This window comes from Aquarana catesbeiana, linkage group LG04, assembly GCF_042186555.1.
Source record: "Aquarana catesbeiana isolate 2022-GZ linkage group LG04, ASM4218655v1, whole genome shotgun sequence".
Lineage (NCBI taxonomy): Eukaryota > Metazoa > Chordata > Amphibia > Anura > Ranidae > Aquarana > Aquarana catesbeiana.
Genome location: NC_133327.1, coordinates 116,944,853 through 116,970,349, shown reverse-complemented (window position 1 = coordinate 116,970,349; position 25,497 = coordinate 116,944,853). Strand labels below are relative to the sequence as shown.

Here is a 25,497-nt window from a genome sequence, read left to right as displayed (position 1 = left end):
AACGCTAACATCTCGGCTATTTACCCTTCCAAACCAGCCAAAGCCAAATCGTCCTTAGTGATGTATGCAGCAGGGGGAACCTGACCTCCTGAAACGATGTATAGTCCCCCCAAACCCCTCTGATGGCTGACAGAGCTGGAGATAGCAGTGCTGCCATAGGAGACTTTGCTGACACCGAGCACAAAAGGGGAAGCCAGGTATGTTGCTTTAACACCTTCTAGTGGCAAACACAGGTAAGGCATCGCATACTCATGTTAGAAAGACCAAGTGAATTTTATATATATATATATATATATATATATATATATACACACACACACACACACACACACACACACACACACACACACACACACACACACACACACACACACACACACACACACACACACACGTTCCTTGTAATCTTTCTGACTTACCTGATCCCACCGCAGGACTGCTGGAAATTATCACAGACAGATTCAGTCTTCAACCATCACGGCGGGCCGGGTCCCCTTTCACGGGTCCACTCCCTTGGACCTGTACAGCACCCTGCCAGAGAACTCTTTGGTTGTATAAACATGACCAAGGTTTTGGGTGCCAGGGTCCAGCTCTCAAAGAGAAGCATTACAGGCAAAAACCTTGTTTCTTCCACGAGGCCCGGGAACCATCCGTTTTGGCTTTCAAGCACTTTAAATGGATCCGTTTGCACAGCTCCTTGATCCCATCAGGGATTGCTTAGCGGAGCTCTCTTAGCATTTCATCAACCGTGACCAACACCTTATACACTGGCGAAAAAACTGAGGTACTCCCGGTATGGGAGGGGTTATATAGGGAGGGGGACTTCCTGTTTCCTTTTTGGTTGTGCCATTCACCTACAGGTGGCCTATAACCCACATAGTTATAACTATGGTGCTCTGTGTACCATGATGTACGATAAAGAAAAAATCTTTATTTGCTGCACCAGACATTCTACAATTTAATTTTAACATTATCCATTTCACTCTGATGATTTTCTGCAACTGAAAACAATTAAAATGTTCCTACTTGCAATATGACAGCCAAAGGGGTTTTCTGTTAATTTTATGGCTCCGTAACTTTGGCCAGAAACACTTTTGTCTTTTTAAAATTTAAAATGTTCAGTTTGGCCTTGCATTATTTTTTCTACAATGTTATTTTTTTTTCATGTGTATTGAGACACAGGAAGTTTTAAACCTTATGCCGCGTACACACGACCGGACTTTACGGCATACTTTGTCCTGCGGACTTTTCAATGGACTTTACGACGGACTTGCCTACACACGATCAACCAAAGTCCGACGGATTCGTACGTGATGACGTACGACCGGAGTAAAACAAGGAAGTTCATAGCCAGTAGCCAATAGCTGCCCTAGCGTCGGTTTTTGTCCGTCGGACTAGCATACAGACGAGCGGACTTTTCGACCGGACTCGAGTCCGTCAAAAAGATTTGAAACATGTTTCATTTCTAGGTCCATCAAACTTTTGGGGAAAAAAAGTCAGCTGGAGCCCACACATGATCGAATTGTCCGATGGACTCCAGGTAGCCGGACCAAGTATGCCGTAAAGTCCGGTCGTGTATACGCAGCATTAGGGTTATATTGCTGTCTACAGAAAGATTGGACACAGAATCTAAAACCCTGTAGGCCAGCCCAGGATATATCCCCTTCCTCTGTGTGGACTGTTTAGAGTGGTTCCAGTTCAGTTAGCTGCAAAGCACTTTCCGAATTCAGAACCCCTGGCATTATTTCTGTGGTTGTCCCATCTCTAAAGACATTAGTCTCTGAAGACTTCCTTTGAGCCTGGCACTGGAGTTCACTCACTTTTGTGTATTGGTCACTGTGCGCTGTTATTGCCCTGTTTCCCGTCGGTTTTGCAGGAGAAGGGGTTACCACTCAGAGGGCTGACGTCATTCTGCTGGGTGGAGTGTTGCACTCTCTCACCATATAGAGCCAAGGAAGGGTCTCTTTGTTACCACTGCCTGGGTTTTGTGAGCGTTCTAGGCCTTGATTCTGACTTTGAGCCTGTACGTTTCCCTCTGCACTATGGCTGAATTTTAATCTAGAAGGGGGGGGGGAAGCAGTGCTGTAGTCCTGCTGTGCCGCATGCATGCCTTCCACTAATGAGCCAGGGACTGCTTGTAGTGCACCTCCTAAAATTGGCTACATCTGTTGCCAGGAATTATGCTCTCTGATTTTGGAGTATATCCCCCCCATTAAAGTCCTTTTTGGTTCTGTGGGGTGCATCTGGGCCCTTTGCCCTCTTGGGGCTGACCCAAATAACCCAGTTATTTCCAGACTCTGACTGCAGAGGCTGAAAGTACACCACTGCGCCTTCCCCTGCAGAGTCTCTAATCTGATTTACTTGCAGCGTTGGCTGCTGTGAAACTGTGTGTGACTTGAATCACTCAGATCCCTATCTGATGACCATTTAACTACGAAGTTGCAGTCCAATGCTACTACTCCTACATTACAAGATTGTTTGGCTCTTATTGATGTGGTACACAACACTGTGAAGCTGAAGGATAATCATGTTGCTTCTACTAGCGCAGTTTCCAACTCTGAGTCTTACAGGGCTCATAAGGCTGTGAAGATCTTTCCTTTGCACCTGACCTGATAGGCTATTTGCTTCCCCTAAGCTCTTACTATCCTTTTACCCATTTGGTGAGCACTTTGTTAAAAGCTTCTCAATTTCTACTCTAGATTTCTTGCCTTAATAAAGCAGCTACCATATTGATGTTTAATGCCCCAGCATTCAGAGACCCACTGAAACGATTGGAGGCCCTTTCTAGAACGTGTTTCTTTCTCATCCATTGCGGGGACACAGGAATTCATATATTGTTGGGTTATGCTGCCACCTACAAGAGTATTTGAACACTGGCAAACCATATGTAGTCTAGCCAGATAACTCCCTCCTCTTCCTAGAAAGCCTCAGTTCTTGTATCTGAGGAGGAATGTCTTTTCTTCAGCTCTGCTGAGAAAAGTTCAACCTTTTTTTTGCTAGTTGCCTTTGCTTAGACTTTTTTTTTTTTTTTTTTTCCCCCATCAATATTCTGTTATACTGCTATTTGAGCTGATCTCTATATAGTGGCCATCCAAATCAGCCTTTTCTTTAGTCTGACTTTGGAGTGCTGTACTCAGACCTGACTTAACATTGGGGCTAGCCCGGAAGTAACCTTTGGGCACTGTGTTCTGCTTGTGGCACTTTCCACACAATATGTACTGGTAAATTTTAGCTTCAGAGTGCTTTTTAGGCCAGAGCCACAGCATTGCTTCAGCATTTGCCCCCTCTCTAAAGGCTTTCTTCCAAGCTCCCTAGACAAGACAGAAAATCATGTAAGTCCAGATCTTCAGTCTCAAGGACCAGTCTACTAGTTTTTCTTTTCTAAGCACATTCTATTAGATCTGCGAACGCCTCTTCGGCTTTTTGGCATCAGACAGCTGTTAACCGGATCTTCAAGGCTGCCACCTGGTCTTCTGCTAACAAGTTTTCCACGTTCGAACAGGTTATTGTCCTAGGCACTTTATCAGTGCGATAAAATCATCTGAGAAATCTGGTCTCCTGTTTAACATTTTAACCTTTTGGGTGTTATGGCTGTCCCTTAAGTTTTGGGAAGCGCCATTCAGTTTGAATCCACCCTGGCAACACCACAGCAGTAGCGAACATCTGTGTAAAATAGAAAGTCCTGCTACTACAAGAGAAGGTAGAGCAGGGCCCTGTCTTAGGTGGAACTTTGTATTCCAGTCTTGTCAGCCATTTACATTCCTGGCATATAAAGTTGGCAGGCAGATTTGCTCAGCTGGCAGCATCTGGATTTAAGAGTGGTCTTTGCACCCAGAGGTGTTTCAGGCCGTGTGTGTGTGATGACAAATGTGGACCTCCTGGCCCAACCATGGACAGGTTTGTATCCAGCCAGAAAACAGTGGATGCTCGAGTGGTAAGTTGACTTGGTATGACTTGCACACACACCATAGGCTCTGCTAGATCTGTTTTGGATCTGCTTCTCTGTGGTGGACTTAAAGGAAAGTGTAATGAAGCCCTGCCTCTACGGGACAGGAGCATCTCTGAGTCTGATTCCTACAATGCTCAAGGCTTGGGCAACTTAGAAGCCCCCGTTTGAACTAATCGGAGACATTCCTCTGGCCGCTCTGACACACAGGGTTTCTTTATCGTACATCACGGGACACAGAGCACCATAGTAATGACTCTCTGGGTTTATATGCTACCTTTAGGTGATTGGACACTGGCAACCAATAGTAAGAAGGTTCCTCCCATATAACCCCTCCCATACAGGAAGTACCTTAGTTTTTTGTCATTCATCTTGAAGGTGATGGTCACGGCTGTGAAAGCTCTTTCTTCAGATAATGTCCCAGTGAGGATGTTATAATCGGATCCATTCGGATGGCATATCATGCTAAAGTGGATGGTACCCAAGCCCTGGTTCAAGAACAGGGTCTTGCCTGTAATGTTTCCTTATGGAGCTGGACCCTTGTGATATGGTATTCCTGGTCTTTTATTTGCCCAAGGAAACCTAAAGTGTGCTTTACAGGTCCAGGGGTGTGGACCCTAAACAAAAGGGGACCCGGTCCCTGAAGGTCCTCAGTGGCGTTACCCGCGATGATGGGGGAAGATTGGGCCTATCTCAGGCCCTGCAGCAAGGATTGGTGAGTGCTTCCTTTGGAGGCCCCATTTTTATTACATTATTTCAAAGTAATGTTATGCAGATTGTCATGCCAGATTGTGTCTGTCTGTGTCCACTGTGATGGTTCAGAGAGCGGTGGCACTCAAAGGTTTCCGCTGGGGGGGGGGTCACGGGCGCGTGCGCACGTGCAGATGGCGCGTGCGCAGCCCGCTCCCTCCTGTGCGCGATCGCGTGTTTCCCGCGGGCGTACGCATGCGCAGTAAGTCCCGGGCGTGCGTACGTCACGTGACGGTGCACGCACATATAGGGAAGTCAGGCACCTGCGTGTGTCAGTGCTGTTCTTTTTGGCTCAGGTGAACCAGGAGCCGGTCGCAGTGGGACACAGAGCTGGGCACGTGAGTCAGGCATTTGCAAACTCTGTAAGGAGGCTATAGTATTGGTTGATACAGCCATATAGTACAGTGAATTTTCCTCAAAACCCTGTAAGCAATGTCTTCCAAAAAAACGAGGTATAGGAAACAGGGCTAATCCAGGGGTTAAAGTGACTCCTTCAAAAAAAGGAGATAAACCTCAGGCTACTGCAGCACCTGTCTCCCCTGAAAGACCTGTGGCATTTGGCCTGGCTGAGCCATTGCATTTGTCAGGCGTTGTGGCCACCACCAATATCTCTGCTTCGGCTTATGTTCCTAAGGATGACTTAACGTCAGCTCTCGCTGGTCTTGAAGGCAGAATAGCGGGTATGATTGCCTCAGTAATACAGGGAGGGAAGAAACATCATAGATCTCCCTCTCCTGAGCCTGGTCCCAGTGCTGAGTCACTTGAGCACCAGGACTCCCTTAGCCAATTGGGTCCTTGTGATTTGGATCCTGAATGGGCAGAGGATTTTGAGGAGGTGGCCATAGGGGATAAGGATGCTGAAGCAGAGAAGTCCTCAGCGGGGACTCAGGTTCTGAGGAACCATTGTCAGCTTCGCAATCCCAAAAGCTGTTTATCCAGTCTTTAACCGAAATGGTGAGAGCAGGTTTCAAGTTGCCCCCTGTACAAGGGCCAGAACTTTCCTGTTCTAAATTGGGATCCTTGCGATCTCAGCAAGGTTCTTAGGCGTTTCCTGTGCATCCATTATTGGAGCGGTTGATTTACGCTGATTGGGAACATCCGGACAGAATATACTTACCTCCTAAAAGGTTTTCTTTTTTGTACCCGATGGAGGAAAAGTTCAAAAAAAGGTGGGATACGCCTTTAGTGGATGCTGCTATTTCTTCAGTAAATAAAAGCTTAACCTGTCCAGTGGATAATGCCCAAGGATTTAAGGATCCAGCGGATAAAAAGCTGGAATCCTTGCTAAGGGCCTCCTTTGCGGTGGCCGGATCAGCAGTACAACAAGCTGTTGCGGCTATTGGGATCTGTCAATCCCTGAAGGACCGTTTTAAAAGACTGGTCAGGAACTGACGTGTTCAGGAGGAATATTCTGATGAATTAACAGAACTTCCTCACGCTTTGTTTAGCAGTAGACGCATTAAAAGACTCAATCCAGCAGATGTCTTGCTTTACGCTACTCTCAATACATATGCGCATACTTTTGTGGCTAAAGAACTGGTCAGCCGAGATGCCATGCAAGAGGCTACTCGCGGCTTTTCCCTTTCATGGGGAACGTTTGTTTGGAGAAGATCTGGATAGGTATATCCAAAAAATCTCAGGCGGGAAGAGCTCCTTGCTTCCTGTGAAAAGAAGGAATAAGCAGCCTTCCTTTAAAATTCGGAACGCTCCTGGGCCAGGCGCATCTTCTCCCAAAAAGTATCGACGGCCTCAACCACCTGCCTTTAAAAGACCTCAAGGTCAGAAAAGAACTTGGACTCAGAAGCCGAATAAGGCCAATGCTAAGTCTTCCTTGTGAAGGGACGCCCCCACTATTACAAGTGGGGGGCAGACTGCGGCGATTCGCAGATGCTTGGGCAGGGTTGGTGCAGGACAAGTGGGTTATCTCCACTATAACGCAAGGTTACAAAGTAGAGTTCCGAGATTTTCCCCCAAATCGGTTTCTGAGATCAAGAGTTCCTTTGGATCTAGAGAAAAAGAAAAGCCTATTCCTAGCCTTAGAACAGCTAAAAAGGCAGGGGTGATTATCAAGGTTCCGCACAAAAAAGTTCAAGGGGTTTTATTCAAACCTATTCACAGTGCCGAAGCCAAATGGGGAAGTAAGGCCCATTCTAGACCTCAAATCCCTCAATTCTTTTCTAAAAGTGCGAACCTTCCGGATGGTTCGTTCAGTAATGGCATCTCTAAGAAAAGGGGACTTTTTAGCATCCATAGACATCAAGGATGCATACCTGCATGTACCGATTTTCGGCCAACATCAAAGGTTTCTACGTTTCTCAGTAGAGGGGTGTCATTTCCAATTTGTAGCACCACCGTTCGGTCTGGCCACGGCCCCTCGAGTCTTCACAAAAGTGTTGGCTCCGGTATTGGCTTCTCTAAGGTCCCAGAAGATATCGGTGATAGGACATCTGGACGACCTTCTGTTGAAGGACCAGTCCTATTCTACCCTGTTAAAGAACGTTTCAACTACAGTTCATGTTCTGAGATGCCTAGGTTGGATTCTGATTATGGGCAAATCAGCTCTTCATCCAGTTCAAATCTTGACATATATCTAGGCTTGATCCTGGATACGACCCAGGAAAGGGTGTTTTTACCCCCCTTGAAGGTCAGCTCAATAGTAGAGCTAGTCAGGAAAGTCAAAAGGGTAGAAAGACCCTCAATTCAATTGTGCATGAGACTGCTGGGGAAGATGGTGTCATCCTTCAGCGCAGTTCCTTATGCGCAGTTTCACTCCAGGTTGTTCCAGAAAACGATCCTGGAGGCTTGGGACAAGTCTGTCCTAGCCTTGGATAATCCAGTGTCTCTATCCCCAAAGGTAAAACAGGACCTCTCTTGGTGGTCAAAGACCAGCAACTTAAAAAATGGGAAGTCCTTTCCACCAGTAACGTGGAAGGTGGTAACTTCAGACGCCAGTCGTCTCGGCTGGGGAGCAGTATTGGAAGAGGCCTCCGTACAGGGAGAATGGTCCCAGGTAGAAAAAACCTTGCCGATCAATCTTTTGGAAATTTGAGCAGCTCGCTTGGCCCTCATATTCTGGACGGCCAGGCTGCGGGGGTCTCCGGTCAGAGTCCAGTCCGACAATTCCAAGGTGGTGGCATACATCAACCACCAAGGGGGTACCCGGAGCTGGGCAGCCCAAAAAGAAATAATTCATATTCTGACTTGGGCAGAGAGACACGTGCCATCTGTCGGCAGTCTATATTCCGGGGGTGGACAATTGGCAGGCAGACTACCTAAGTCATCAGCAGTTGTTACCAGGGGAATGGTCCCTTCACCCCGAAGTTTTCCTTCAAATATGCCAGCGTTGGGGGATGCCAGAGGTGGATCTCCTGGCATCCAGGTTCAATGCCAAGGTGGACAGCTTTGTGTCCAGAACCAGGGATCCACTTGCCGTGGGGACGGATGCATTGGTGGTTCCCTGGGATCAGTATTCTTTCATTTACGCCTTTCCTCCAATTCAGATGCTGCTGCACCTGTTACGTAGGATACAGGTGGAGCAGAAAATGGTAATTCTGGTGGCCCCACGATGGCCAAGGAGGTCTTGGTACACACAGATTGTGAGGTTGGCGGTAGGGGACCCATTGTGTCTTCCATTCCGCCCAGACCTGCTGTCCCAAGGTCCCATATACCATCCTTCTTTACGGTTGCTGAATTTGATGGCATGGCTATTGAGACCAAAGTACTGAGAGACCGTGGTATCAGTGGTTCTGTTTTGGCTACTTTGATAAATGCTAGAAAGCCAGTGTCTAGAAAAATTTACCATATAGTCTGGAAGTCGTACATCTCATGGTGTGAGAAGAGAAGATGGCACCCTCGCAAGTATAGAATTGGGAGGGTTCTTGCCTTTCTGCAAGCAGGAATTGACTTAAACTTATCCTTAGGAACCATTAAGGGACAAATTTCGGCCTTATCGTTTTTTTTCCAGAGGCCAATCGCGTCTCATTCTTTAGCACGAACCTTTTCAAGGGAGTACTACATTTAAGGCCACCAATTAAACCGCCCTTGTGCCCATGGGACTTGAACTCAGTGCTTTCAGCTCTACAGAGTCAACCCTTTGAGCCTATTAAGTGTATTCCTTTGATCCTACTGACTAGGAAATTGGTCTTTTTGGTGGCTATAACCTCAGCAAGAAGGGTCTCTGAGTTGGCCGCCCTTTCTTGTGAGAAACCCTTTCTCTTTATTCATCAGGACAAGGTGGTAATGCGGCCCCGTCCGGATTTTTTACCCAAAGTGGTTTCCAGTTTTCACTTGAATCAGGATATCGTTTTACCTTCCTTCTTTCCTAACCCTAAGTCTAAGGAGGAAAGATTGCTCCATTCACTGGATGTGGTAAGAGCTATTAAGGTTTATTTGGATATGTCAGCCCCTTTTCGGAAGTCTGACTCTTTTTTTTGTTCTGCCTGAGGGTCCTAAGAAAGGACAGGCAGCAGCTAGTTCTACAATCTCTAGGTGGATTCGTCAGGTAATTATCCATGCCTATGAGTTGAAACACAAGGTTCCACCTCGATATCTCAAGGCTCACTCTACCAGAGGAGTTAGTACGTCATGGGCAGTGCGCCAACAAGTGTCGATGGCTCAGGTATGCAAAGCGGCCGATTGGTCTTCGGTTCATACATTCACCAGGTTTTACCGACTGGATGTTAGATCTCAAAAGGAGACTGTTTTTGGCCAGAGCGTGCTGCAAGCAGCTTTATAATTTGGGGCCTAAAATAAGGGGGATTTAGGTATGTTCCCATTGCTTTAGGACATCCCAGATAGTCATTACTATGGTGCTCTGTGTCCCGTGATGTACGATAAAGAAAAATGGATTTTTAAAACAGCTTACCTGTAAAATCCTTTTTTTTGGAGTACATCACAGGACACAGAGGTCCCTCCCCTCTTTTCTGGGATCTTCATTGCTTGCTAAAAAACTAAGGTACTTCCTGTATGGGAGGGGTTATATGGGAGGAACCTTCTTACTATTGGTTGCCAGTGTCCAATCACCTAAAGGTAGCATATAAACCCAGATAGTCATTACTATGGTGCTCTGTGTCCCGTGATGTACTCCAAAAAAAGGATTTTACAGGTAAGCTGTTTTAAAAATCAATTTTTTTATACTTGCCATTGTGGCCTTCAACTCAGGTGAGTGTCTGAGCTGGAGGCTTTATTTTGCTAGTAACCCTTTTAAATCTTACACAAGGGTAAGGTAGTATTGAGATCCAGGACTTCCTTTCTTTTTAAGGTCGTCTCCGCTTTCCAACCTAACCAGAACATTGTTCTTCCATCCCTTTTATTGGGTCCAGTTCGCCTAAAGGAAATATTATATGGATGTTTCAGGCTATGTAAGCCACAGTTTTCTTTAGAAAAAATTACTCCCTTTGTTATTCCAGATGGATGCCTCGGTTTCTCTTTCCTTCATATCTACATGGCTCAGACAGACCATCATTCAGGCTTATGGTCTTAAAGGAGAAGTTCACCTTTTGTAACATGCTACACGTTACAACCATATTCAAGGTGTAACATATTACAGATGCACCGGCCTCCTCACCCCCGATCCCCAGTTTTGATAGAGAAAGGGGGATCTTCTCCCCTTGCTCGCTGTCGCAATCTAAAGAAAACACAGCCTTGCGGGGCTCCACCCACCTGGCCGCATCCTTCATTCACAGGGGGAGATTTACCAAAACTGGTGCAGACAGAATCTGGTGCACCTGCGCATAGTAACCAATCAGCTTCTAGGTTTTAGCCCCCATTCACATTGGTGCGATTTGATAGGTCAAATCGCATGTCAAATCAGAGCCTGTTGCCGGCAATAGAAGCGTCCCAATCGATGCGACGCCGACTTTGCGGCGCTGCACCGATTTCCAAAACTAGTTACTGCACTACTTTCGCCGACTTTGTGGGCGATTTCAATAGACATCTGTGCATGAACTTGCACAGATGTCTTTCAACTTAAGTTGCCCCTGAACTGAAATGCGGCTTTGAAATTGTGCGAGTTCAGATGAACTTGCACAATTTCAAAGCAGTGTTTAGTGTGAAGGAGGGCTTATTGTCAAAGCTTAATTGAACAAGCTGAAGTTAGAAACTGGGTACTATGCACAGCTGCACTAGACTCTGTGTGCACCAGTTTTAGTAAATCTCCCCCACAGTGTTCTGTGAATGTGAAAACTACAAGTACCGGCAGGCTTTTTGGCTGTCCACTTGTAGTTCTAAATGAACTACCAGGGCACTGTTGAGCACTCTTGGTTGTTTATTGAGCTTCCTGTCATTTAGTAACTGCCTGCTCGTATTAGAGTTACAGGCAGACAGCTACACGCAGTCTGCAGGACCATGACATTACACCAATGGTCTGCTGATCGGTGGGTGCAATGCTTTACAGGCTCCTAACAAAAAAAATAAAATAAACACTTTTTACCTGCAAAAAAATAAGCATTCATTATTATTATTTTTTTTTTTTGTAACGATGAACTTATCCTGTAGCCTCCCTGGCGGTTTTCCCGAGTGTGGCTCGGGGTTAAAATTCAGGACCATTAGCGTTAACCCCGAGCCACACTCGGGATTACATCGCAGGATCCTGGTGCCTCCTTACTTACCTTGTCCCCGGGATCCTGCGATGTCCCCCGCAGTGTCCGCGGGCTGTGTCCTCCTCCGAAGCCTCTCTGTGCCAGGCTCCGTTCCCTGCAAGCGTCGCGACGCACGGGGGCGGAGCCTGGCGGCAAATTAAAAAAAAAGTAAAAATCATAACACATACATTACTGTAATCTTACAGATTACAGTACTGTATGAAATGATTTCACATCCCTTTTGTCCCCAGTGCTTTGGCCCATGCCCTGCATGCAGTTTTATATGATATATACTGTTCTTTCTGCCTGGAAACTGGAGATTGTCCATAGCAACCAAAAAGTGTCCCTTTACCTCAAAAGTGACTTTAGACCAGCTAGAAAACAGCGATAGTAAATTAGAACACTTGCAGAATTGAGCGATAGTGAATTGTGGGGAAATTTATTTTATTACTATTTATTTTTATTTTTTTAAATTATTTATTTTTATTCATTATATTATAATTTATGTTTTTGTGTTTCAAACTTTATCATACCCGGGATATCTACTAGACTCTGGTTTGGACAGATTTAAGTGTGTTATTGTTAAGATTTACAGACCTACAATATAAAACGCCAAATTTCCATGCAAAATAATTGTACCGCTTTCAGCACCTAAAATCCGAAAGAATCATACCGCCAGGGAGGTTAAGGATCGGGATTCTTTCTTTCCAGTTTAGGCTCACGCCATTAGGGCAGTGAGCGTCTTTTTAGCTTTTCGGCAATCAGGCCTCCGTTTCATAGATTTGGGAGGTTTTCACCTGGTCTTCTGTTAACACGTTCTACTAGGTGAACATTTCTACCTCATATGATGCCAGTTTCAGGTGTAGGGTCCTTCAGGCAGCTCATTGAGCGGGATGCTGTTCCCCATCCCTTAGTTGGACTGCTTTTAGATGCACCCAAGGTTTAAAATTTCCTCAGCACTTTCTTGTAACCCTTTCCTCAATAGTTGAGTGGGGGTGAGGGTTTTGTACTCACTGTAAAGTTCTTTTTTTGCAGTCAGTGGAAAGACCCCGGTTCCACCCCCCTGGGTTCATGATTATGCACTTGGTACGCTTTTGCTACAACATTTGGGGCACGCTGGTAGTGGAAAGGATAATACACTGGGCTGGCCTGCATTTTGTTTATAGGGTTGAAAAGAAGGAACGAGGCAAGGCAAAATAAGATTATACTTCTGTGCCCCCAATGGACTCCTCTTAGAAAAGCATTTTTCAGTGATTAACAAACATCCTTTTTTGTTGTCTTTAAGAAATTCTTCTTGCTGTCACATTGTCTTCCATTCCCTCGCTACTCTTTTCCTCCACCAATAGTTTTCCCAGAGCTAGGTCTGTGCGCCACCTGGTAATCCCTTTTTCTTTTTCTTTGCTCAGGCACTCGTATCTGGAGAAATTCCTGACAGAACAAATGATGGAGAGAAGGGAAGATGTTTGGCTGCCACTTATTTCCTATAGGAACTCACTGGTGACAGGTGGCGATGAGGACCGGCTGTCTGTGAACAGTGGAGGTAGTAACAGCAAAGGCTCCTCTGTGAGAAGTAAGAAGGGCCGGCCACCCCTGCACAAAAAGAGAGTGGAAGGTGAGCACTTAAAAACACAAAACAGTGGACCCCTAATGTAACTGGTCCTTTATTAAAGTATTAAACCCAAAAACAAAAATGTAACATATTGCAGCTTACCAATTGGATGTGGTGGCTGCATTTGTTTTTTGTATTAGGCTTTTTTCTCCCCTCTGTTTTCCCATGGTGATCTGGCCAGTAACACACTTCCTGTATTAGAGGGCCCCCACTCTGGATGAAGGAGCAAAGAGGGAACATTTGGACAGCAGCATTGTCAGTCTGGAGTGTTAGACGCACTAACAGATTTAAATACACCAACAAATTGAAGCAAATCTCCAGTTAACGCTTTATATGCAGTTACAGCAAACAGTTTTTTCCTTTTGGATAAAGGTTTTACATAAATGAAAGCTGATTGTTGTAAGCACCCCTGTCAGTGTTGAATGGTTTGTCTCGTCCTTGTAACTGATACATCTGTAAGAGAGCTTGTTCTTTAAAAAAAACACTGGCGTCATCACTACATGAAAATAGTAGAAAGCAAGCCTAAAAAGAAAACCAATGCAGCCATCAGATCTAAGAATTGGAAGCTGCATTATAATAAATATTGGCTTTTGAGTTTACTACTGTTTTAGGTTTTCGCACATGGACTTGGGTAATATGCTGAAGTTTACACATCCTATTTAGGCTTTCTCGTTAAGATTGTCCGTTAAAGTAATCTGCAGCATCCCATAGAAATCAATCGTATATGAAATTTTCATTGGTCACAGTTTGCCAACCCAGGTTGATTTGCCATGTTTGCTTATGGGTTACTGTATATCATTGTACTGCATCATTTAAATACCTGTGTTTTTGTATAATATAGTTTATTTTTGATTGTGGATTCCTATATACTGACAATCATTTTATATATATTTTTACTGTTGCTTTTATGTTTTTTCAGAGGAGAGCACTATTGACAACTCTTGGGTAACCAGGAATGACACTATCCAAACTCCAGGAGCACTTACCACCCCACAACTGACATCGACAGTACTGAGGGAAAACCCGCCCAGGCAAATGCAAGAGCAGATGCCGGAGCAGGAGTCAGAACATGGTTCAGAGCCAGACTTCTTACACAAGTACTAAGCCATGGTTTAATTCTTTGTGCAATGTGTTAACTTTTTATTCTACAGTGATTTTCGGTGTAATACACCAGACTATATATAATTTTCACCACTATTGTTTCCTAACGGCAGTCTTGAAAACAGAAAAAAGATAAACTAATTTGTATTTACTAGACTGTAAGAAGACAAGTCAAACATTAGCAGTGCACATTGTTATACTGATCTGTAAAATGTATACGCCTTTAGTAACATTATTGGACTGCCCTACATAGATGGCCTTTATATGACCCATTAAAGTAAATATTTCTTTTTTAGTCCTCAGATGCAGATGTCTTGGTTGAGTCAGCAGAAACTAGAGGACTTAAGTAGGAAAGATAGAACATCGATGAATTATATGAAAGTACGGGGTGGTGTAAGGCATGGCGTGTAAGTAAAAAATGGATACCATTGAACAATTAAGTCACTGAATTTACCATTGGCTCTAATAATAATTTACTTGTTCTTCTAGACGAGGTCTGATGGAGGATGATGCAGAACCTATATTTGAAGATGTAATGATGTCATCACGGGGACAGCTGGAAGATATGAATGAGGAATTTGAAGACACTATGGTTATTGATCTGGTGTGTTCACTTGTTTTTTTTGTTAACAGTGCAGAGATTTAAGTTAAATAATTACCTGTCTAAATAAAATACCTATGACGGACCACCTGGCACCCAGTTTGGGTGCCTCTGCCAAGATACAGCTTCCTAGCTTCCTCCACTCTGGAGCCAGGAACCAGGTATTATAGCTGAGAATTGCTCCCAGGAACTAGATGACACTAGCTTAGGTGCAAACTGGAACGGACTTTATTGTAAACTCACACAAAATCAGGTAAGAGTTTGATCACATTATCCTAAACAATGCATACTCTATACTCTAACAATAATATCAGTACAGGTAACAAACATCCCACAATAGTTTGGTAACGAGGTGAAGTGCACACAATAGAAACAATAGGTGACTCAATTAAAAATGGGGATTCACACTTAGGAGGCACACAATAGTGATTTATACAATGAGAGAAAGACATCTTAATAAATTACACATAACAGCAGGAGACACCATTATCAGTTGTTTGAAGCTGATTAGAATTTTCTGCTTAGAGTCTGAGTCTACTAGTGGGGTTTGAAGCCATCAATGCTGATTTTGGCACAGAGGTCCCAAATGTGTATCAAGGTCCTAGGTTCCCAAAGTCTGTGTGTTTTCAAGGAGACATAGACCCAAATCTGAAGCAAAACCACTCCAAAGGTCCCCATGCACACACCTCCCAAAGAATTGAGCCCCCTCAAAAACCCATGGCCCATAGTCGGTAGGCAAGAGGCTACCCTGCAGTCCCCTCCAAAAGCCCCTGTCTGGGTTGGGTCTGTCACAATTCCTTTTGTAAATGCGCTACCTTTGCTGCAATTTGTAATGCAATATATTTAATGGAATGCATTTTAAAGATCTAGTCCTCTCCTAACTGGAAACTATCTTACCATCATACTTGTTTCTTTGATGCTTTGGTAAGTCTACATGCCAGCCTTGGTGATGGCAAAGAGATACACTTTTACTTAATTTTATTTTACAGTATAGTAAAACGAGTGGGAACAGTCAAAAGAAAGGACCTAAGCTGTCTAAGGAGGTCTTGCTACTGGAGTTCCCAGTACACTGAGTGATGCATCTATAATAAAATATTTTGAGTGGACTTACTCATTTTGATCAAATTGGTATAGGGTTTAAAGAAAAAAAACATCTCTCATAATTCAGTTTTATTTGTATTCCCATACTGAAATGTGAAAGTGACATAACTTAGGACTATATATGAGTTTGGAGACTGAACATTCATTCAGGCAGCTTTTCTGTTATTGGTATGAAATGTGTGTCTTGTTTATAAAACGTGAACATTATCTTCTAGCCACCTTCACGAAACAGACGGGAAAGGGCGGAACTCCGGCCAGACTTCTTTGACTCTGCAGCAATCATTGAGGATGATTCAGTATGTACATTTTTTTGTATTATGTAGACTGTACCATGTGCACATGTATGTCTAACACAAGCTGCTCATTCTGAACCGCTAAGGCTACATTCACACCTGAGCATTTCAAAGTCACGCGTTTTTAACGTGATTTTGTTCAGGTCACCAATGTAAAAGGCAGAAAAATGCCTGTATTCTGCCCCAAAGAAGCTCATGTTCTTTTTTGAGCTTAGGGTGTTTTTCAGGCGTTTTGCTTCAGGTGACAAAACGCTCAGATGTGGACATGTGCCATCGAAATGAATGGGATTTTGCTTGTTGGCTGTTTTTCAGGTGTTTTTTCGGACGTTTTTCAGGTGTTTTTATGAGCTGAAAATGCTCAGGTGTGAATGCAGCCTTAAGCATACCTGAATTATGACTGCATGATGTACAGGTTATCTCCTGGCATGCTCTTGTATATTCCATTACATTGGTCAATTCAGAAGAAACATCACCCGGGTCTGAAAAAAGTTAAGAGCTACTACAAGTACTTTAGCTGCTGAATTTTAATCAAAAAACATACCAGCCAAAAAAGTCCAGTGTTCTCTTCCTAAAACCCTCAAGTCTTGCTGTCTTCAGTCCTGTGCCAGCATCTTGAATTTGGGTGGGAACTTTTACATCCTGATCTGTCAAAGCCAACCCTGTACTGTGCATGCACTAAATACAATGACTGGATGAGACTGCCCCGAAGCCTCCTGGAATGCGTGGCGTAAGAGTGGGCTTGGGAGTGTTGGCAAACCCAGAAAGTGCCATCCCCATCTAGGCGAGGGATAAAAAAGTTGACAACACATAGCAGGTGTTTGTAAGCTGCTGGAAATTACTGAAAGGTGACTTTAGAGTCTTTGTTGTGATGTTTAAAATGATTGTAAACCTAAAATGAAAAGTGAACAAAGCAAATTTTTCTATATTGTGTACTTGTTTACTTCAAGGGAGGGTCTGGGCTTTAAAAAAAACACAAAAGGATATAATTGGTGGTCAGTACTGGTCAGAAAAAAGAGAAAATCCCCACTCTGTACCACTATGCAGCCGCTTTATATAGCCTCATGGGGGTTTTCTATTAGGTTTGTTCACAGCCAGGTAATCATGATAGTTTAAACCATAAATGGTGTCCACCTTATCCAATCATGGCAGTTAATATATACCTTATAACAGTAGCACAAGATAAAGCCTGTTTTTCAAATTTTCATCATGCAATAGAAGTAAAACTGAAAACAAACTTCATTATTTACACTCCCTCTGTGTGTATGTAACTGAGGGTTCAAAATTCCCTGGCTGCAAAAAGTCTATGAAATAGGTGCATGTACTTCCTGTACTTATTCCATCCTCATGTACTGACAATTAATAGTAAAGTACTGCCATTTATCTCAAATTAGCCAAAATACCCTCCCCAATAAACCATGTGAAACCCCAAAATAAAGTTTCAAAAAGTGCTCCCAAAAAGAAGTACCCTACAAATTTTGCTTAAATAGTAAGCTTTGTCAGGGGTGTCAAACTATAGAACACCAAACATGAAGAAATCTGAAAAATGGGGGTCCACATTATCCCCACATGGCAAAAGTAAAATTGTGTACTTGTCTCAAGCCAAGTGTAGCACCCAGTGTAATTTCTAGTGTTTCTCTCCTCCCTCCGTCTGCATGAGTCACTTCTGATAATTTATCCTGATGCCAAGTAGTTCTGGAAGATGGCCCTGCCCCCCCCCCCCCCTGCCCAAAAGCACACAGCAATTGATTTGACGGCCTCAGCTGTGTTCTGCCAGATGCAAGAATTCTAGTAGCTGCGGACGTTCATCTGCTGAAGCTTACACATGGTGTCCATCTTCATAATGATCACCCTGTAGGTAGACAGATGATGTGACAGCAAGATGTCTGGAGGTCAGAGTTCATTTTGAGTGTGGTGCTCAGCAGAGTAGGTACAGAGAAGAAAAAAAATAGAATCCTTTTGTAATTATACGCAGCTATACTAACATAATCATAAAAGACTTGTGCATATTTCCTGTTATGGCTGGTTTGTTTCATAGATGCTAACTTTTTGTTTCCTGACTTGCAGGGATTTGGGATGCCAATGTTCTGAGGTTCAATACATACCTGGAACTCTTGTTTAAAGGCCTGTATACTGTGAGCTTCTGTAAGAAAAATAGAAAAAAAACAAAAAAAAAGACTTTTTTAAAAACTTAGTTTTTGTTCACACCAAATGCTTTGCCGTATTGATGGATTCTATCCAAGCAGAGAACCCTACAAACACCATTGCGTGGAACCGAGCTACATAGATGGAAACTGCTCATCAGCTGTCTGCATTTGGTTGAATTTTCTGCAGAGAAGTAAAATTAAAAGAAAAAAATGGTTATAAAGCCCGTTTTATGGACAACCGGTTTTATCAATTTTTTTTTTTTTTCTGCTGTACAATTAAACATTTTAACTTTTTTGCCTTCACGATCAACTTTGTTTTTACAATTTGGCTATTAAGTGACCTGAAGCAGAGCTGCCTCCACCCCATGCGGAAACCATACAAGAACCAATCACTAAATGCACTGGAAATTAACAATGAAGGGGTGCTGACAAGGCCAAACTAACTTCAAACAATCACACTCTGGTACCAACATAGGTTTATCTTAATGGATGTCAAGACCTATAACCTATCTCATTTTTGTCACAAGTTTTGTATTTTGAGCCCACATTATCTGCTCGCTATTTCTTTTGTTTTGTCAAAGAGCAACACATCATTTTTTTTCTTTTTTTTTCTTTGACTGTTACCTGTCCTGCACATTTTTAACCAACCGAAACCAGCAAACCAAGGACAGCAGGTTGACTCAGTTCCATCCATTACAGTCAGCATTGTCTCTTTTGACACGTTTTTTTTCCCCTTTCTTTGTTGTTTGTCACCATTTTTATATTCTTTGTATTGTTCAACACAACCGTTCATATTTTACAATGAATAAAGGAAACTTATAATAATAGTGGGACTTACCTGAGTCTAATCTCCATGCAGTAAAATACAATTCAACAGTAATATTTTTGTAAAAAAAAAAAAAGAAAAGACAAAAAATGAAAAGAAATACAATTTTAAACTGTTTTACTGTTGCCTATAAGTGCTTGGATGGGTATCTTTTTTTTTTTTTTTTTTTTTTGTTCCCCTGGTCAATGTTGAAATTTATGGCATTTTCAGTGTTAACTGTTCAAGTTTGGCTCTTTTTAAGGGGAGAAGAGGTGTTTTTTTCCCCCAGCACAATAAAACCCTGTTTAACTGCCCTGTTCTGTATTATTGTAATACAATTCAAAATCACATGTCTTAATAAAAGTGATTTTAACAGTATTTATCATATTGGTTTTGCATTGGTGCCAATGATTACTGTAAGCACTTTATTAAAGAATTTATTAAGGCAACAGGTATGAGAACATTAAGAAGAAGAATTTGTAATTTTGGCTTCCAGCCTTTTATTCGGGGTGAGTTCACACAAACCTTTGAGTGGTTTATAAAGTCCCTAATTTACTTTGTATTTTATATTTGTATGTATATTAACTACCATTTTAATACTAACATACAATTTATTTTTTGCAGAGCTAGTTGTACTGTATTAACAATTTCATCTAGCTTTGTTTGTGTCATGTTTTTTTTCTTAATTTTTCATTTCCGGCAATAAACACAAGCACAACTCGTAGGGTCCCCCAATCCATACCAGACACTTAGGGTGCTCTCAGATCCCGGTGTCTTCCCCCCCCCCCAATATGAATGAGTATGGGGTATGAGTATCCATCCCGATGCCCACCGCTGACGCACATGCGGAGAAATGCTCTCGTGGGGGGGGGGGGGCTGAGATCTGGGGGATTCAGATGAGCCCCCCACCACCACTGGCCAGGGTTGTGGGGAAGAGCCCAAGGTTGCAGGGCATGGGTCTGGTATGGATTGGGGGGGACCCCACGCCATTTTTTAAAATGTTGCCCTGGGGGTTTCCCTCAAAATCCATACCAGACCCCCCCCCCCCCCCCCACCTTTTTTTTTCCCTTAATTTTTAATTGCTGTCATCTTTTTACATTCAGCTCTCAGTGGGATATCCCGCTGACAGCTGATGGCTCATCAGTTGTTAAGGAGCGGGCGGCTGCTGTTTCCTTATCAACCATGACAGTTACTGGTTGTTAAAGACGCCGGTGGCCGCCTGCCCCTTAACAATCCAGCTATTTACAGCCTGTTACTAGGGACACATGCTTTCACTACTAAAATATTGCATTACTTTATAAAATAACTGCAGTATTTTCGTAGTGTTTTTTTTAGTGAATCCCGGAAAACATTTTGAAAAATGCTGTGCAGTATCTTAGAATGCCATGTATAGACATCTGGGCCTCCAGGTTCAACAAGTTAGACCTGACTGTGACCAGGACCAAGTATCCTCTAGCACGGGTGCTAGATGCCCTCGTATTCCCTGAACTCTATTCCAGCTTATATATCCCTTTCCTCTAGTGTGAATGATTCCTTGGCTGTTTTGCAAGATAAGAAATATGAAGAGAAGAAACGTGATTCACATTGCTGAGCTGGCTCAGAAGAACCTGGTACACAGACCTAATCAAGCTTCTGGGAGACCATTCTTCGTCTCTTCAAAAACAGGCCAGGCCTGCTGTCCCAAGGCCCCTTTCTCAATTTTGATTGTCACCCGCTGCCTTTAATGGCATGGCTGTTGAAACCCAGGTCTTAAGAGACAGGGGTTATCTGACTCTATCATTCTTACCTTACTCAAAGTCAAAAAAGCCACTTCACAAAATATATACTACTGTACCTGGAAATATTATTTCACCTGATGTGAACACAATCTCTGTAACCCCAGAGATTACTCTGTACCTTACTTTCTGGTAATCCTCGGGACTTGACTAGAATTTGGCCTTAAATACACTTAAGAGACAGGAACATACCTTCTCCAAGTTCTACCAGGTGGATGTCCAGGCCTCTGCATATGCAGCCTCCAGATGCAAAGTTCTGTAGCAGCACTCTGAGTTGCGTTTTTGACGTTTGAGCCTGTTGGCACTGCTCTGTTTGCCTTGTTGCCAATCCGTCAATTATTGCTTACTAATTACCCTTATCAATAAAGTTTTATCTCAGAGAAAACATTGTCCAGGAGAAGACATGGTCCAATAAGGTAATGTGAGTATAGATGCAAATGTATAACTGCTCCCAATTATAAAAATTATCTATCTTTATTATATACATTGTGTGTGTGTATGTGTATATATATATATATATATATATATATATATATATATATATATATATATATATATACATACATGAATTTATGCACAAAACACAAGACTATGCTAAAAATATATCCTGCTGTCCCAGCTCCACTCAAATAACTCAATATTATGTGTTAAAGTGCTCCAAAAATATGTGCATATTGTATATTGTGTTAATAACTATAGGTGGCCACCCAACAAACATCTAATGCTATAGTAAGAGAGTCAACCAATAGATATTTGAAGTGTGACTGACCACATAGTGGTTCCACATTGGGGGCATAGACCAAATTCCGTCATATAGTCCCCCCTCATATGCATTTGGCTTTTCTGTATTGGGAAATCCATAAAGTGTCTTATAAAGAACTGCATTTATTTTTTTCTTTCAAAGCATTACTCTTAAATACTGGGTTTATGATGAGAGTAGATGGGTCCATCAGCTGTGGTCTAGAGGAGGCAACATAAAGGATCCAACCCATGGATATTAATGTTCATATTCATATGTTTAGGTCACCACCCTCACACATAAGTGAATAACATGTCTTGAACAAGCATTTGGAATACTCCTGCTCCAGAAGAGGTTATAAGATGCTTAAGTTTGTTAGATAGCGTTCCTTGCACTGATGCACACTCTCTCCCTTGCAAGAATATCCACTCAGCAAGTACAGTACATCGGAAGCAACCCATGCAACCCATACATACAAAAAAAACAAAACAAGTAAGTTCAGAAATTAAGTTGTGTAATAGAATGGAATGACACAGGGAAAAAGTATTGAACACGCTTACTTGGTACAAAATCCTTTGTTCGTAATGACAGTTTCAAGACACCTCCTGTATGGAGAAACGAGTCCCATGCATTGCTCAGGTGTGATTTTGACCCATTCTTACACACCAACAGTCTTCAAATCTTGAAGGTTCTGTGGGCCTCTTCTATGAACTCTGACCTTTTTAGTTCTTTCCATAGATTTTCTATTGGATTCAAGTCAGGTGATTAGCTGGGCCATTCTAGCAGCTTTATTTTCTTAGAAACCAATTGAGTTTCCTTGGCTTTGTGTTTGGGATCATTGTCTTGCTGAAATGTCCACCCTTGTTTCATCTTCATCATGCAAGTGAATGTGCAGGATGACATCACTAGTGGAGCTAGGGAGGAGGTGGAATCCTTGTGGGCAGAGCTCCAAAGGGAGCAAAATAAGGTGAAAGTAATAGTGGGCGTATGCTACAGGCCCCCTAACCTGAGGGAGAAGGGGAGGCGAACCTCCTATCACAGCTTGGCATGGCGGTAAGGCTGGGAAATGTTGCTATAATGGGGGATTTTAATTATCCAGATATAGACTCGGCAGAAGGAACCACTCATTCGTCTAAGGCTTGCCTTTTCCTAAATGTCTTGCAGGATAATTTCATGGGTCAGATGGTGTATGCATTACTAGACTTGCTGATTACTAACAATACAGACCTGATAATGAATGTGGAAATATGGGGCAACTTAGGAAACAGTAACCACAGGTTAATTAGTTTGAGTATAACGCACAGCATTAAGAAGCACAACAGTAATACATGGACACTGATCTTCAAAAAAAAAAAAAAAAAAAAAAAAGCCAACTTCCCTAAACTGCGCTCTTTGCTAGATGATGATAAATGGGGTAAAATCCTAGGAACATAGAACATGAAGGATAAATGAGAGTGCTTTTAAAGGTATTGGCCAGTGCATTCCAACGGGAAATAAATTTAAAAGAGCTAAAAATAATCCCAGGTGGCTAAACGCAAACATAAAAAGGCATATAAAAGCAAAAAATACAAGGCTGAGGGGTCATTGTCAGCATTCCAACAATACAAAGAATGCAATAAGAAGTGTAAGAGTGCAATCAGGGCAGCTAAAATAGACCATGGAAAGCACATGTGGAGGAGAGTAAAAAAAAAAACCAAGAAATTCTTTAAATACAGTTGTGCTCATAAGTTTACATACCCCGACAGCATTTGATTTCACCACTTTTCAGAGAATATGAATGACAAACTTTTCTTTCACTCATGGTTAGTGTTTGGCTGAAGCCATTCATTATCAATCAACTGTGTTTACTCTTTTTAAATCACAATAGAAACTACCCAAATGACCCTGATCAAAAGTTTACAAACCCCAGTACTTAATACCGTTTATTGCCCCCTTTAACATCAATGCCAGCTTGAAGTCTTTTGTGGTATTTGTGGATGAGGCTCTTTATCTTCTCAGATGGTAAAGCTGCCTATTTCTCTTGGCAAAAAGCCTCCAGTTCCTGTAAATTCTTGGGCTGTCTTGCATGAACTGCACATTTTGAGATCTCCCCAGAGTGGCCTGATGTTGAGGTCAGGAGACTGAGATGGCTACTTCAGAACTTCACTTTATTCTGCTGTAGCCAATGACTGGTCCACTTGGCCTTGTGTTTTGGATCATTGTCATGTTGGCAGTCCAAGTATGCACAGCTTCCTGGCTGATGAATGCAAATGTTCCTCCAGTATTTTTTGATAACATACTGCATTCATCTTGCCATCAATTTTGACCAAATTTCCTGTGCCTTTGTAGCTCACACATCCCCAAAACATCAGTGATCCACCTTTGTTTCACAGTAGGAATAATGTACCTTTCATCATAGGCCTTGCTGACTCCTCTCCAAGTGAAGCGTTTATGGTTGTGGTCAAACAGCTACATTTTGTTTTCATCACTCCAAATGACGTGCCAGAAGGTTTGAGGCTTGTCTCTGCGCTGTTTGTCTTATTGTAAGTGGGATACTTTGTGGCATTTGCGTAGTAATGGCTTTCTTCTGGCGACTCGACCAAGCAGCCCATCTTTCTTCAAGTACCTACTTATTGTGCATCTTGAAACAGCCACATCACGTGTTTTCAGAGAGTCCTGTATTTCATCTGAACTTATTTGGGTTTTTCTTTGCATGCTGAACAATTTTCCTGGCAGTTGTGGCTAAAATTTTAGTTGCTCTACCTGACCGTGGTTTGGTTTCAACAGAACTCCTCATTTTCCACTTCTTGATTAGAGTTTGAACACTGCTGCTTGGCATTCTCAATTCCTTGGATATCTTTTTATATCCCTTTCCTGTTTTATACAGTTCAATTACCTGTTCCTGCAGATCCTTTGACAATTCTTTTGCTTTCCCCATGACTCGGAATCCAGAAACGGCAGTGCAGCACTGGGTGAAAGATGCAAGGGTCTGTCAGGAGTCCAGAAACTTATTGACCTTTTTATACACACACACACTAATTACAAACAAATAGATCACAGGTGAGGATGGTTACCTTTATTAGCCATTCAAACCCCTTTGTGTCAACTTGTGTGCATGTTATCAGGCCAAAATCACCAGAGTATGTAAACCTTTGATCAGGGTCATTCGGGTAGTTTCTGTTGCCATTATGATTTAAAATGAGTAAACACAGATGATAATTAATGGCTTCAGCCAAACGCTAACCATGAGTGAAAGAAATGTTATTGTGTTATTCATATTCTCTGAAAAATGGCCAAGAAATCATAAATTCTGCCAGGGTATGTAAACTTATAAGCACAACTGTAAATAAACTGTAAGGAAGTGAGGCCAGAACATATTGGCCCCATGAAAGGATGATGAAGGGAATTTGTTTACAAAAGACAAAAAGAAGGCAAAGGTTTTAAATGCAGTCTTCTCAGTTTTCACAAAGGAAATGGGGAGCTATAGAAACCAAGACTATAATGTTAATAAACCGTCACAGAATGCACCCCTATGGCTAACAGGAGCCAGTATCAGAAATAGACTTGAAAAACTTAACACAAATAAGTCACGAGGACCAGATGGCTTACACTCGAGGGTCCTTAAGACACTCAGTCAGCTAGACTACTGTTCCTAATTTTTATGGACAGTTTAGGGACTGGAATGGTACCAGCTGATTGGAGAAAAGCCAACGTGGTACAAATATTTAAAAGGGGCGAGATACAGTGCCTTGCAAAAGTATTCACCCCCTTGGCATTTTTCGTGTTTTGTTGCCTCACACAGATTTTTTTTTTATTGTGAAGCAGACATATAGGACAAAATAACAGAAAAAGTCAATGTGCATAACTATTCACCCCCCTAAAGTCAATACTTTGTAGAGCCACCTTTTGCAGCTATCACAGCTCTGAGTCACTTTGGATAAGTCTCTGTGAGCTTGCCACATCTTACCACTGGGATTTTTGCCCACTCCTCCTTGCAAAACTGCTCCAGCTCCTTCAAGTTAGATGGTTTGCGCTTGTGAACAGCAATCTTTAAGTCTGACCACAGATTTTCTATT

The 25,497-nt window shown here is 42.6% G+C and overlaps 1 protein-coding gene across 5 annotated transcripts in view; it reads left to right on the top strand.

The window, feature by feature from the left end:
- STAG1 (STAG1 cohesin complex component) overlaps nucleotides 1-19,306 on the top strand; it is a 335,198-nt gene extending 315,892 nt beyond the window's left edge. For all 5 annotated transcript variants that reach the window (XM_073625486.1, XM_073625487.1, XM_073625485.1 and 2 more), the window contains 6 exons: nucleotides 12,681-12,886; nucleotides 13,803-13,980; nucleotides 14,281-14,391; nucleotides 14,474-14,588; nucleotides 15,902-15,982; nucleotides 18,044-19,306. In XM_073625486.1, coding sequence (XP_073481587.1) covers nucleotides 12,681-12,886; nucleotides 13,803-13,980; nucleotides 14,281-14,391; nucleotides 14,474-14,588; nucleotides 15,902-15,982; nucleotides 18,044-18,067 — 715 coding nt within the window. In that variant the 3' untranslated portion in view covers nucleotides 18,068-19,306. The remainder of the gene's footprint in view (nucleotides 1-12,680; nucleotides 12,887-13,802; nucleotides 13,981-14,280; nucleotides 14,392-14,473; nucleotides 14,589-15,901; nucleotides 15,983-18,043) is intronic.
- Nucleotides 19,307-25,497: the final 6,191 nt, after the last annotated feature.